The 12914-nt window shown below is 41.1% G+C and overlaps 1 protein-coding gene across 4 annotated transcripts in view; it reads left to right on the top strand.

The window, feature by feature from the left end:
• Positions 1 to 12914, top strand: part of TEAD1 (TEA domain transcription factor 1) — a 246362-nt gene that overhangs the window by 202198 nt on the left and 31250 nt on the right. For all 4 annotated transcript variants that reach the window (XM_054586089.1, XM_054586092.1, XM_054586088.1 and 1 more), the window contains exon 11: positions 3687 to 3860. In XM_054586089.1, the coding sequence (XP_054442064.1) occupies positions 3687 to 3860 (174 nt within the window). The remainder of the gene's footprint in view (positions 1 to 3686; positions 3861 to 12914) is intronic.

Genomic DNA, 12914 nt, shown 5'->3' with positions numbered 1-12914 from the left:
TCTAATGCATCTGTGAATCATTACGTTTCTCCCAAATTTTAATTTAACATCTTAGAATTTTAAAAACACTACTTAGGTTCTTTTTCCTGAAATCGACTTTCAAAAAATGTAGATCTGCATTAGAAGGGCCCCACATTTTCGTCTGGGAGGCTGTGTGGTTGGTCTGTGCAGCAAATGCATGGGCGGTGGCGTTGTCAGATCCAAGTTTTATTCTTAACTCCAGGACTATTCCCGGAAGTGTGACCTCAGGGAAGTCTGTTCATCCCTAAGCTTCTATTTCCTCATCTGTAAAGTGATTTTAATAAAATCCACCTACGGTGTCATTGTGAGGCCAGGAGCACCTGAGGTCACATATATAGAAAGCAGATTACACAAAACCCTGAATGGACACAAGTTCTTTGCCTTCCTTCAGGCACAGGTGAGAGGCCCGCCCCGCCATAATCTAGGAGCTGTACGGTCACAGGGCTTCAGAGCCTGCTCCCAGTTTGGGCTTACTTGTGTTTATTTTTTCTTTGCTAGGCAGGAGGGATTGCTGAAGTAGGAACATTTTTGTGCTTCTACCCCAGGATCTAGTTAATCTCACATAATAATAAACTAACACAGCAGTAATCTTAGCAGCTACGATTATCGAACCCTTATATGCTAGGCCCTATGCCAAGCCCCTCTGTGCATTATTTCCTTTCATCCTCAAACCTGTTCTTACAGGTATTATATCCCCATTGTACATAGGAGAAAACTGAGGCTTCAGGTTCTTGTGTGGCTCTAGCATTTTCATGCATCGTGCTCAACACCTTGCTTTTCAGCTGTATCTTCCGGGCCCCCAGTGAATTTTCCCCTCCATTCACCTTCCTGACCTCTTGGCATGTAGCAGTCTGGGCTGTCATCCCTGAGTTCCAGAAGTACAGTGCTGGGGCGGTCAATGTCAGCGGTAAAAAGACTGAGTCTCACAGCTTCTTAACTCCACTCTGGCTCTGCCCTGGCACATCAGGACTGGCCAGGCAGAAGGGCTGAGAGGATGGTGCTCAACTGAGAGACTCAGGTCCTGTGCACAGGTGTCCCTGAGCCTCTGCTTGTGTTCCACGCTTCCCCGTGGGCTCCCTGCCTGCAGGCGGCACAGGTAATGACAGGAATGGAGCTCGCTCTGGGCAGAGGTGACTAATGCGGGTCGGGTGAGTGGACACACAGGTGGCCTCAGCTCCTGTAAGGGGCAGCCAGAGAGCGGCAGGGTAGCGAGGCAGGGAGCAGCACCCTCATCCACCCACTCACCTCTCTTCACCTCTACCCCGCAGGCTGTGCCCCGAGCTTTGCCTGTGTTATTTTTGCTCCTTTTACCCACTGATGAGCCTGGGAGCTCCCCACCAGTAGTGCTTTATACATTTCTGTGGGCTTCTGTGTGCTTGTAATTGAAAAGATGATGTGATAGCAGAGGAGAAAATGTACAAAAAGATCAAAGGCGCTCCGCCCTACCCCATAGCCTTATCTTCCTAACACAGCAATGACTTTTACTGTATTTGAAATTCTTTTTTTCATTTCTCTTCCAGCACAGGTACACTCTATTCTTTCATTCTGGTTTCCAGGTCTCAATACGACCTGAATGTCACCAGGTTACTAGAAGAAACAGAGGCTGGGACCATGTCACAGTTTGATAGGTTCCTTTTCTTTTACATTTCACCTGGGACCTTTTAGAAATTTTGAAGGCTTTGTTAAAAATCTCGCCACAGTCGAACAGGAAAGGGACTTAGCCTTCTCCCAGAAGATGCCGGACCCTGGCAACAGGCGCCCTGTGTGCAACACTGTGGACAGCTGGCACTGGATGGGGGGTCAGGCCTCTTGCCCTCTGGTGTTGTGGCCAGAAGTCCATGGTATGGGTAGCAGGTCACAGATTTGAACCAGCACTTCCTCAGAATATTCTTACAGGGCTTTGTGATCAAATGAGTTTGGGACACTTTGGGTTATACAAGGTTAAAAAATGTTTCTTTACTGTAGTGCTTTTAATAGGCTTATATTTGCTGTGAATCTCAAAGAAGGAACTTTTATAAAAAATCGTAATAGCTAGCCTCTATTGAGTGTTTCCTCGTTATTGGATCTTTGCCAGGGGTGTCCAACCTGCGGCCCAACACAAAACTGTAAATTTATAAAAAAAGTTTGAGATTTTTAGTGTGTCTGATTACCTGTCATGATGTATTCAATGTGTGGCCTAAGACAACTCTTTTTCTAGTGTGGCGCAGAGACGCCAAAGGATTGGACGGACAGCCCTGTCAGCAGCGTCTCATTTAAATTCTCTAGCAACCCTGTGAAGTAGATGTCATCCCTGTCCCCACTTTAGAGGCTGGGGAAGCACTTGCCCAGTGTCATAGCTAATTTGCAGTCTTGGTAGGCAGCTGTGACCAATCCCTCTTTTATTTGGGGCCTCTTATTTCCTATGGGATCAGCACTTGAAAAGACTTCAGTTGGAGAAATGCCAATTTAAACTCAAAAAGTGAATAGGGACTGCAAGGTGAATAGAGATACGGGGTTTCTCTGATGAACCCTGTTGTGTTCTGAGCTGCCTGGAACCCCTGCACCTACAGATGACCTTGTCGGTGTCATGTTGGGTTGGTGTTCCAGCCTGTTCAAAGGGAAAGGCAGGCAGGGAGGGTCTAAAGTAGAGAGTCTGGGCCAGTGGTTTTCAAACTTAGGTGCATATGGGAGTTGACGTAAGGAATATTAAAAATTACTAATTTCTGACCTCATTCTCAGGGATTCCAGTTTAGTCTGGGTGGAGCCCAGGCATCTTGGTAATTCTGCTGCAACCTGGGTGAGAATCATTGGTTTGGGCTTTCTCCTTTATGGTCTGGTTGCCATATCTTACACCAAAGCGAGGACAAGAAAGGTTTTCTGTTGTAAGGTAAATGTCTTAATAGGGTTTTTGTTTCTTTCTTTTCTGTGTGTGAATGGGTAACTGGTATTCCTTTTTACCAGCCTCTCATAACCTTATACCATGAATCCTCTCCCCTGACCCTAAGTTTGCACTGACACCCACAGACTGAATGGCCCTTACACAGAAGTTTTAGATTGGTTACTAAGGGGGCTGGTGAGCAAGAAGCTCAACACTCTTACTCGTGCTGGGAGAAGTAGGCAGGTACCATTACTCAGAGAGCTGCACCCATGCTGTTGCTAGGGGAGCTGCAGTGAGAAGTGCTTTCTGGGTGATGTTGTTAACTAATTACACGCATACTTTTTATTGTGTTTACACCATAAATAACAGACTCCAAAGGATGCCGCTGTCAGTGTCATTTTCAGTTGAATCTTGTGAAACTGGGTAATAGAATTGATTCTTAGTTTGGTACTTGGGTAACTTAAGCTGTTGTTTACTACTGTGTCTACAAAAAGCCTTTTTTAGACATTTGGAAAAATATACCTCTGTCAATAAAACACAATGACTATTTCACTATGTTGTATACTTGAAAATAATATATTATTGAATATGTACTTTAACTTTTTTTAAAAAAAGACAAAGACTATTTTACCCCAAACTATAATGGCTTCTCTTAACATCTTCACCTTTTCAAAGGCATAGACCCTTGGCCATTCAAAGCCTAATTCTGGGATTTTAAGAGTGCTTGCCCGTTATCCAACTCAAGATGGGTGTGTCCTGGGTTGATCAAAGGGTTTGTAATGGGAATGTTTCTGTTGATTTCTTACAGTACAACAAACACCTCTTCGTGCACATTGGGCATGCCAACCATTCTTACAGTGACCCATTGCTCGAATCAGTGGACATTCGTCAGATTTATGACAAATTTCCTGAAAAGAAAGGTGGCTTAAAGGAACTGTTTGGAAAGGGCCCTCAAAATGCCTTCTTCCTCGTAAAATTCTGGGTGAGTAAGATGTTGCTGTGACTTCAGTGGTTTTTGTGTGAATGATCGAGTCCCGTACGTGAGAGTGGACCAGCACGGCGGCCGAGGACTCACGCCAACTGCACGCTGGTGTGCACCTGCAGGATTGCCGTGGGTCACAGACTCACAACTGTGTGCTGTGCTCATGCTGGCCTGTGGTACCCTGACAAAGAGCAAGAGATGGGTGGCCTCTTTGGGCTTCAGGGCTCACTCATGCAATGACAAGAGGCTTCACAGATGGATGGAGTCAAATGGAAAACATGGGCACTAGACCCTCTTTCTCTTTCTTCTCACTCCCTTAAGCAAAGCAACCTATGAATTCTACTGGAGCATAGGACCTGAGGCAGAGGTGGGGCTGGGATGAAGAGAAAATCACATGCTTCAAGATTTCCTAAGCGGCTGAGAGAAGACAACATAGCTTTGCCCAGTGTGGCCTCATTTGTGCTTTAAAACATAAGTGCAGATTCCGCCTGCTGCTGGGGCTTGCTGATGTCCCACAGCCTCTGGGCGGAGCTCTGCTCTTCCTTCTCCACTAGACAAGCTTGGACCAGGGCACTGCTGACAGGTCAGAGATGTTAAAGCAGCCATAAGCATAGTGTGTGTGGATTGGGAGGCCAGGGGGACCTGCTAGCGCTGGGTGTTTATAATTCCTTAGTCTTTAGAAGAATAAAAAGAAAATAGCTTCAAGCGTTAGTGCTCCTTAGCATGGCATCAAAGGCTCTAAGTGAGCTGGTTCTGGGGTGTTTCCTTTGCCGCCTGCCCTGTGCCCAGCCTTAGTGTGTATTTGGATGCACTTTTCCCTTCTCCTCCTCCTCCCTCGGGCCAGTTCTTTTCTCCTTTGCAATGGTGGCTCATTCATTATAACACCTTCCTCACGTAGGCAGACCATTGATTTTCCTTTTACTCCCGTCACACTTTGTAGTTAATCAGTTCCCATGCTGTGTCATAATTATTTGGATGTGTGTTCCTCTCCTCTCTGGACTCCCGACTGCCTCCAGGGGACCTTATTCATAATAGTGGCTACCATTTATTGAATACCTGCTGTGGGCTGGGAGCTGCGCTAATGCTTTACATGTGTCTCATCCAGCCGTCACAGTGTTAAGTGGAATTTGCCTCTTATTCAACCAAGAAAACAAAGAGTTAGAGATTACAAAGGACAGGCTGTATTTGCAGGGTGGGAACTTGGGTCTTAAAAATGGATGAGTTGGACTTCAGTGGCTCTGCTGTCTCCTGGCTGCTTCACACCCTGTGGACCCTGGCCACAGTCCATCAACAGAGGACTCTCCGTATCTCCAGCACTACAGAGCCCAACACATGGAGAAACAAGTGGATGAAATAAGGAAAAATTTATGTTTTAAATTCCTTGGAGGGAAGTTCACATATTAAATTTAGTTTTTTCAGTTTTTATTATCCTTGCATGGCCTCTAGCTTTCATTTTTCATGCTTTTGAATTGAATTTGAATTGTAGAAGTAGTCTTTTACTTACATTAATATTCTTGGGATGAGTAATGCATGTAGATGATGTGAACAAGCAATAGTCTTTTCCCTTTCTAAATGTGTGGCTGCCACTTAGTGATTTGAATGGTGTTGGGGGGTCAGTTATATGATAACACAGCAGTTTCCAAAGTGTGGCCTGCAGACCCCAGGGGGGTTCTTCAGTATCCTTTCAGTGGATGGACAAGGTCAAAACTATTTTCATTATGACATTGTAACATTATTTGCCTTTTGCACTCTGCTCTTTTGCATACTCTGGTCATTCAGAAACAGTAGGGTAAAACCGCTGAAGCCTTAGCCCCATCAGGCTGGCATGCACACACAGTTAACAAAAAAAGAATGAACTAATCATACCAAAAAAGTTCGTTTTGAATGTTACCTCATCTTGAACCTGGAGTACGCACTGAAAACAAATGCCATGAGCCTGCCAGCCACATCCAGGAGAACAGCTGCCAATATTTGTTACCAAAGATAAAATTCCAGCTATCAAGTAAAAGTGAGAATTTTGCAGAATTTCTATCTACCTCGGTAAACTTGACAGCTTCCCCAGTACTTGAAAGACTTTTCTGATGAGGTCCACAGTCATATTAACCAATGTGATTTTTTGATATTGTACAAGATAAACCATTGGATTTTAATGTAACAGAGTAAGTTTATTGATATGGTTTCAGATTCTACATTGCTGCTAGCCTTTCAGAAACTATGATTTGTCAAGTTTTGTTGCAGTATCAAAGAAAAATGACCACAATGATCTGATAAGTATACTAAAATATTTTTCATTTTTCCAGTTACATATTTATGTGAGGTTGGATTTTCTTCATATACTTTAAACAAAGGAGCATGTCGTGACAAATTGAATGTAGAAGCAAGTATGAGAATCTAAATGTTTTCCATTAATTCATACATTAAATAGGTTTGCAAAATGTAAAACAGCACTACCCTGGTCACTAACTTTTAGATATAGGTATGTCTAATATTTTTAAAATGTATGTTAACATGTAGTGAGCTTATTTTTTATTTAGGTAATAAATATTTAAATTTTTTTCAGTTTACATTTCCAATAGAGAAAATAGAGATAGATATAACCAATGGGAACAAAAGCTTTTTCGGGTTGTCAGTAAACTTTTAAGAGTGGAAAGGGTCATGAGATCAAAAAGATTGAGAGTTGCTGTTGTGAAGGATATGAAAAGAGGTTGTTCTACCCAAGTTAATTAAAATTCATCAGAAATTATAGGATGTGATGAAAAGAAACCATTTTCAATACTTTCAAATTAACTGTATTGGTTTTTAATGATAAGTTTTTTATAATTAGCCTGTTATTTGAATGTAATGTGGGATGGAAAATGCTTAGAAAGTTCTCATTTTTTGTTTCCAAAATTTCACCCGTTTTACTCATGAGGTGATTTGAATAAATGATTTTAATAAAAGGGTTGGGGCCCTTCAGTCATTCATCAGTCTCCAAATAATGAGGTCTAGATTACAGATGGTTAGAGCGTAGTGGCTGGCATGGGACGTGCAAATTTAGACATCATTACTCCAAGATCAGATATCAGTTTATTGAATTCAGATTTGCAAGATTAAAATTGAGCACCTCAATGAATATGGTAGAAGACATCACTTCTTAGTATATCGTTTACAGCACTTAGTATAGTTAACAGTACCTCATCTTTATAAAGAAATTCAGTCATAACTAAGTTAAAATAAGTGAGGAAACACAATTGTAGGTTTACAATTTGCTGCAATTTGAAATCTCATTGGCTTCCTCTAATGACTAAGAATGAATTACACTTGAAATAGCTACTCTTAGATATCAGTAGGTGTTTCCTAATAGACGTAACACTGCCTTTGAAATATCTGCTGTGTTAGCAATTAGCTTAGCAGACTTTCTAATTTTTGTGTGAATTCAGTAAATTTCAACAGATTCTCTACTCTTCCTTTCTTCTCCCTTTTTCCTCTTTCTTGAGGCACACAAGATCTTTAGGTGGTCAAAATGAGACTGACTGTTAATTTGTTCATACAGTTCTTCCTGAAACCCTATTTTCAGAATGTCTGCCATGTTTAACCTGGGCCCGGTGGGGACAGACCAGGTCAGGGATTTGCTGTGGGTAGAATACTCCATGCCACCTATGGTGCCTGCACTTAACCCTAAGCTGTGGACATCTCAGTTCTTTGCCAGCTGATACTCTCAGGTGAATGGGACAGTGGTGAGCCTAGTAGCGGTTGCTCTGTTTTTCTCTGTGTGGAAGACCCTGCCTGGTACCCCAGAACACAGATAAATGGCAGAGCATGGCTGCCTCTCTACCCTGTGAGCCTTATAATCTCTCATGCCTTTAACAGTGTGGGACACTTGAGGGCCCCGGTAAATGGCTGTGTATCTGGTGAGGTCTTTTTTTCTTTTTTAAGATTTTATTTATTTACTTTTAGAGAGAGGGGAAGGGAGGGAGAAAGAGAGGGAGAGAAACATCAATGTGTGAGAGATACATCGATCTGTTGCCTCTCACACGTCTCCAGCTGGGGACTTGGCCTACAACCCATGTGTGTGCCCTGACTGGGAATCGAACCAATGACATTTCAGTTCATAGGCTAGCACTCAATCCACTGAGCCACATCATCCAAGGCAAGATTTTTTTTTTTAAGAGCCTTATTGAGGTATAATTTATAAAATTTACACACCATAAAATTTACTGGTTTTTAGAAAAATCTACAGACTTAAGTAATTATCACTACAATTAAATTTTAGAATATTTCTGTCATTCTGAGAAGATCTATACCCATTTGTAGTTAATCCCTGTTTCCATTACCAGCCCCCAGCAACTACAAATCAACTTTCTGCTTGTGCTGATTTGCCTTTTTTGAACATTTTATGTAAATGGAATTATTCAGTGTGTGGTTGTTTTTATCTGGCTTCTTTCACTTATCATGTTTTTGAGGTACCTCTTTGTTGTAGCATGAATGAGTGGTTAGCTCATTTCTGTTGCTGAATACTATCCCATTGAATGGCTATGCCATGTTTGCTTTTCTATTCACTAGCAGATAGACTTGTGGATTATTTCCATTTTAGGTTTTTATGAATAATGCTTCTGTGAAGTCTTTGTGTGAGCATATGTTTTTATTTTTCTTGGGTGACTACCTAGGAGTAGAATTGCTGTGGCATATGTTTAACTTTTTTAAAAAAACACTGTCACACTGTTTTCTAAGGTGGTTGTACCACTTTACATTCCCACCAGTGAGATGTTAGGGGTCACTTCCTCCTCCTCCTACCATTATGTCTGCAAGTATTAGGGTAAGGAGAGATGACAAGCAAAGTTATAGATAAGGGGGCTAGTGAGTGAAAGCACCAAGACAAGGAATGTGAGAGATGCATTCAGGTGAGTTCATGTGCACTGAGGTGCCTTGTAGGTGGGTCTTCACTTGTATGGGAAATGTAGGTGAGTAGAAAGATTAGAAAAGATAAGGAATCAGGATTCAGTTTTAACGGCAGTAGGGAGCAGTCAGTGGGTTTAACAGTTTTTAAGCCAAAACGATTGCATTCACTAAGTGTTATAGTGACATTCTCTGCATCTTACCTTTTCTATTTCTATTCTTTAATATTTTCTTCTTATGACAGCGTCCTATTTATTTCTTTTCCTTCTTGCCTACTTATTATTCATTCCTGTGCATTTAAATTCTATGCTGTACTTAATAACAAAGAGAGGAAAAGCAGTTTTCAGGAACAGGAGGGAAGAGGTTCCTCTCTTTTTCAGCAGTGTGTGAGCATGACCATTGATGAGTTCCTTCTCTGCGCCACACACTGGTGCCAGGCTTAAGCAATATATCAAGTATTTATTTAATCCCCCTGAGGTATATGTGATTATTCTTATTTTACACCAAGAGAAATTGAGTAATGGAGAGGCAAAGTGACTTCTGCAAAGTCACACAGCTAATAAACACCTGATGCGCCAGACTCCAGAATGCATGCTGTTTGCACTAGATCCACACCTGGCCTCTTCAGGGAGCACAGCTCTGTTACTAACACGAGTTCCTTTGCATGGCAGCCAGTGGTGACAAGTGTGGTGGCATAGTTTCTGTGTGAAGCCCTGTCATTATGGGATCCTCTGGTGTAGTTTGCAGGAGAGCTAAAGTGAACATCTGCTGTTATCAGGAAGTTCAGGTTGTAGACTAAGTCTTCTCGAGAGGTCAGTCCCACCCTGTTAGCTGCCTGTGGGAGGAGAAGCAGCATCAATTTTACATTATGATTACAAGCCATCATTATAATATTCTAGACAGCCTTGGAAATGAATAATTTTTCATTCATTCCTAAATTCACCATGAATATAATCTAATGTATATACATGTTTATGTAGTTGGAATCGAAGAATGCATTAAATCTGGCCCCCTTTGTTCTTCATCAAACACCCTTCCATGGAGCTTTTTCTTTATCAGACACCCTTCCACGTAGCCGTATGTCATGATATCCCTAATTACTATGTTTAATGACTACATGTTATCCTGTTTACTGGGTGTATCATAATTTAACCATTCTTATTTTATTAGACATTGATAATATGGCTTTTAACACGTGTGCGTGTGTGCGTATGTGTGTAGGTATATGTGTATTGGTGAATGTGTGTAAATAACCAAATTGCTTTCTAAAGTTGTCAAGCAGTGAGTATATACTAGACATCTTCATCAGCCTTGCATGGCAGAAGTTAAAAGCTAAACCACTCTCTATTGACATTCAGTTTTTAGAGTTCCTCTATGTCTGCAGTTATTTTTCTTTCTACTCAGTCTTTAATCCTTCATTCTCCATTTTCTGCATCCTAAGACATATAGTTGTTCTCATTTTAGTAGTTCTAGAAGTAGGTGCTTCTTTTGATGTCATAAGCACTTTGCCCGCCCCTCCAAGAGGCGTGAGCAGGGTGCAATGGTGGTTGCTGCCCGTGATGACCCTTGCCAGTAGAGGGCGCCTCATCATCTCCTCATCACCGTAGTTATTTGTGCTAGTAGTACTATATGCATCTAGTGAAAATTCTAGCTTAAATTTTAGTTCCTAATTTAAAGGTCCCAAAAAATTACAGTTTGATGCAATGTTGAAATTATTATTACTATTGAGGACAAATGTGGAAGCAGATTTATGATCATTGAGGCCAACATTTTGTACTGGCAGAAAACCATACTTCTTTTTTCCCTTATAAAACAACAATCAGGTGCTGTGTAGGCCCTAAGAAAGGAAGATGTCCACCCACAAGTAGACAGAGCCAAGCTCTGTTTCCACATTGCATTCATGCAGATGGATTGCTAGCGCAATGGCAGACAGTGCCACTAATTTAAGGTAAAATGCCAACTGTCTTGGAATTGATCATAGAATTCCCAAAGCTAGAAGAGGTGGATATGATTCAGTCATGCATCCTGAAAGGCAAAAACCCAACTACAGCTTGAGCCAACTTTCAAAAGAAGTTCCTTTCCAGCCACATGTAATTTACTTAAGGAAACAAATGAAATTACGGATTTAACCAAATAAATTCGGTGAAACTGTTATATTTTGAAAGCCCTCAAAATTCTACTCTCTTGTCCTAACAATGCTCAAGAGCATCAAACTTTGAGCCACATGTTACTAATATGTTCCTTATTCAAGAAGAGTCATTAGTATGATGATGGCTTAGTCTCAAATTTGATTGGAATCATAAAGAAGGAAATAATATGAAATGGTGTAGATGTGCGTATCCTGTTGTTAAAAAACAAAATTTTCATATACATTTAATACAGTGTTTCTTCTTTTCTTTGAAATCATTATTAAAGTAGTGGCGTCTTAGAAATCAGGATATATGATGCAACCCTATGGTTATTCATGTTATCTTTTCAAAATTCTTGGAATTATGAACTTTAAGTGTAAACAATTAATATATTTATAGTCATTCAACATACTTTCTTAACCTGTTTTTCTATGGGGGAAAAAAATAAGAAGGGCCAGTTTTACTAACTAAAACAGATATGAGAAGATTTTATAAAACAGAGAAGGGAAAGCAAGGTATCTGGAAGGAGGGTGGCCTTTTGAAGATGCTTTTATCTTGGTAGGAATGAAATCATATTTGTTGGACAAAGTGACAGGCACTATAAATTAAAAACTGGGCTTTAGCTAAGCAGAAGAAATTGGTGCTGGTGCACATGTAAACCCACCAAATGAACCCCTGGCAAGTTTCAGCCTGGTTCTCATTGGATTCTGCGATTTTGGTTGAATTGCAGACTTGAGGCTATCATTTGGAACCAAATGTCCCTGTTGCTATTTATGGAAAAGGAAGTTAGCAAAATGGAATAATCTTCTCCCCACATGTTTTAAACTCTGCTATCAAGGAAAGGGCCTTTCAGTTCAAGTTTTCTGTTCCTTCTACTTCTGTCACATCTGTAAATGGTGTTAAATTCTAAAATACCTTTACAGTATTAAGTGACGGAATGATATAAGTGGAAGGAAGATTAGCTATAAATACCACCGTATTCAGAGGTACTAAAACATATACAGAGAGCTAATACACAATAAATTCCCTTCGGGTTGACTGTCATTACATGATTATCTTCACTGAGAATCTGTTCTTTGAAATGTCATCTCTAGATTGGCAGGTTCTGATATTTCACTAGAGGGGACAGGGAGTCAGTAACTTGCACACCCACCCATTCTGGTTTGATTTCATAAGAAAAATGTCTGCAGCTCGTTAGCACTTTCTGCATTGCTTGCTGTCTGTTATTGCTTTCTTCCTGTTTTCCCAGCTCTGGTTCTAAACTTCTTTGTAGGCCTCCCCGTGGGAGCAGGGATACTCTCTGTAGCTATCATTTATTCAGCGAGGCAATATATGTGGTAGATTTTCAACAGTGTCTCCTCTACTCCCCCCCCCCCTTGGCTGAAAGTTATTTCATTCAGCTAGAGAAATTGCTGTGCTCTGATAGGGTAGGTAGATACGTAGGCACCTGATAATTTTGTTGGTGTTCTTTCTCCAGGAATTTACTGAAGAGCAGGGAGGAGATCTCAAGAGATTCACACAAAAGCTGTTGCAGAATACGTCTGGAGTTGTTAGGTCCTTATAAAAATAATTACTTGCATGAGTAATAAATACACACATCTCTAGTGAGTCATTCAGCAAACATCCCTGGAGAGCTGGGGAGACAGGCATGAGTAAGAGGCAGAAACACACAGGCAGATGAATGACCGCACCGTGGAGTAGAAGCTGTAATGGAAATGTGGGCACACAGAGATAGGAAGAACCCTTTGGCCTGAGAATGTTTCAGAAGGTCTCACAAAGACATGGTCTTTGAGCTGAATCTGGAAAGAGTTTGGTCAGTGAAGGCAAGTGGGAAGGAGTTTTCAGGGGAAGTGGATGTTTGTGCAGAGACAGTCCTACTGGGAGGTGGCAGAAGACCCTGTGACTCCAGGACCTTATAGATTTAACAAGGATGTCCAACCTTTTGATGTGTCTGGGCCACACATTAAATACACAAAACTAACGAAAACAAAAAAATCTCATAATGCTTTAAGTAAGCTTATGATTTTGTGTTGGACCACACTCATAGACA

This window comes from Pteronotus mesoamericanus, unplaced genomic scaffold (assembly GCF_021234165.1).
Source record: "Pteronotus mesoamericanus isolate MK-2021 breed Mesoamerican mustached bat unplaced genomic scaffold, CSHL_Meso_final contig_90, whole genome shotgun sequence".
Taxonomy (NCBI): domain Eukaryota; kingdom Metazoa; phylum Chordata; class Mammalia; order Chiroptera; family Mormoopidae; genus Pteronotus; species Pteronotus mesoamericanus.
This window is presented reverse-complemented; position numbering and strand designations above follow the sequence as displayed.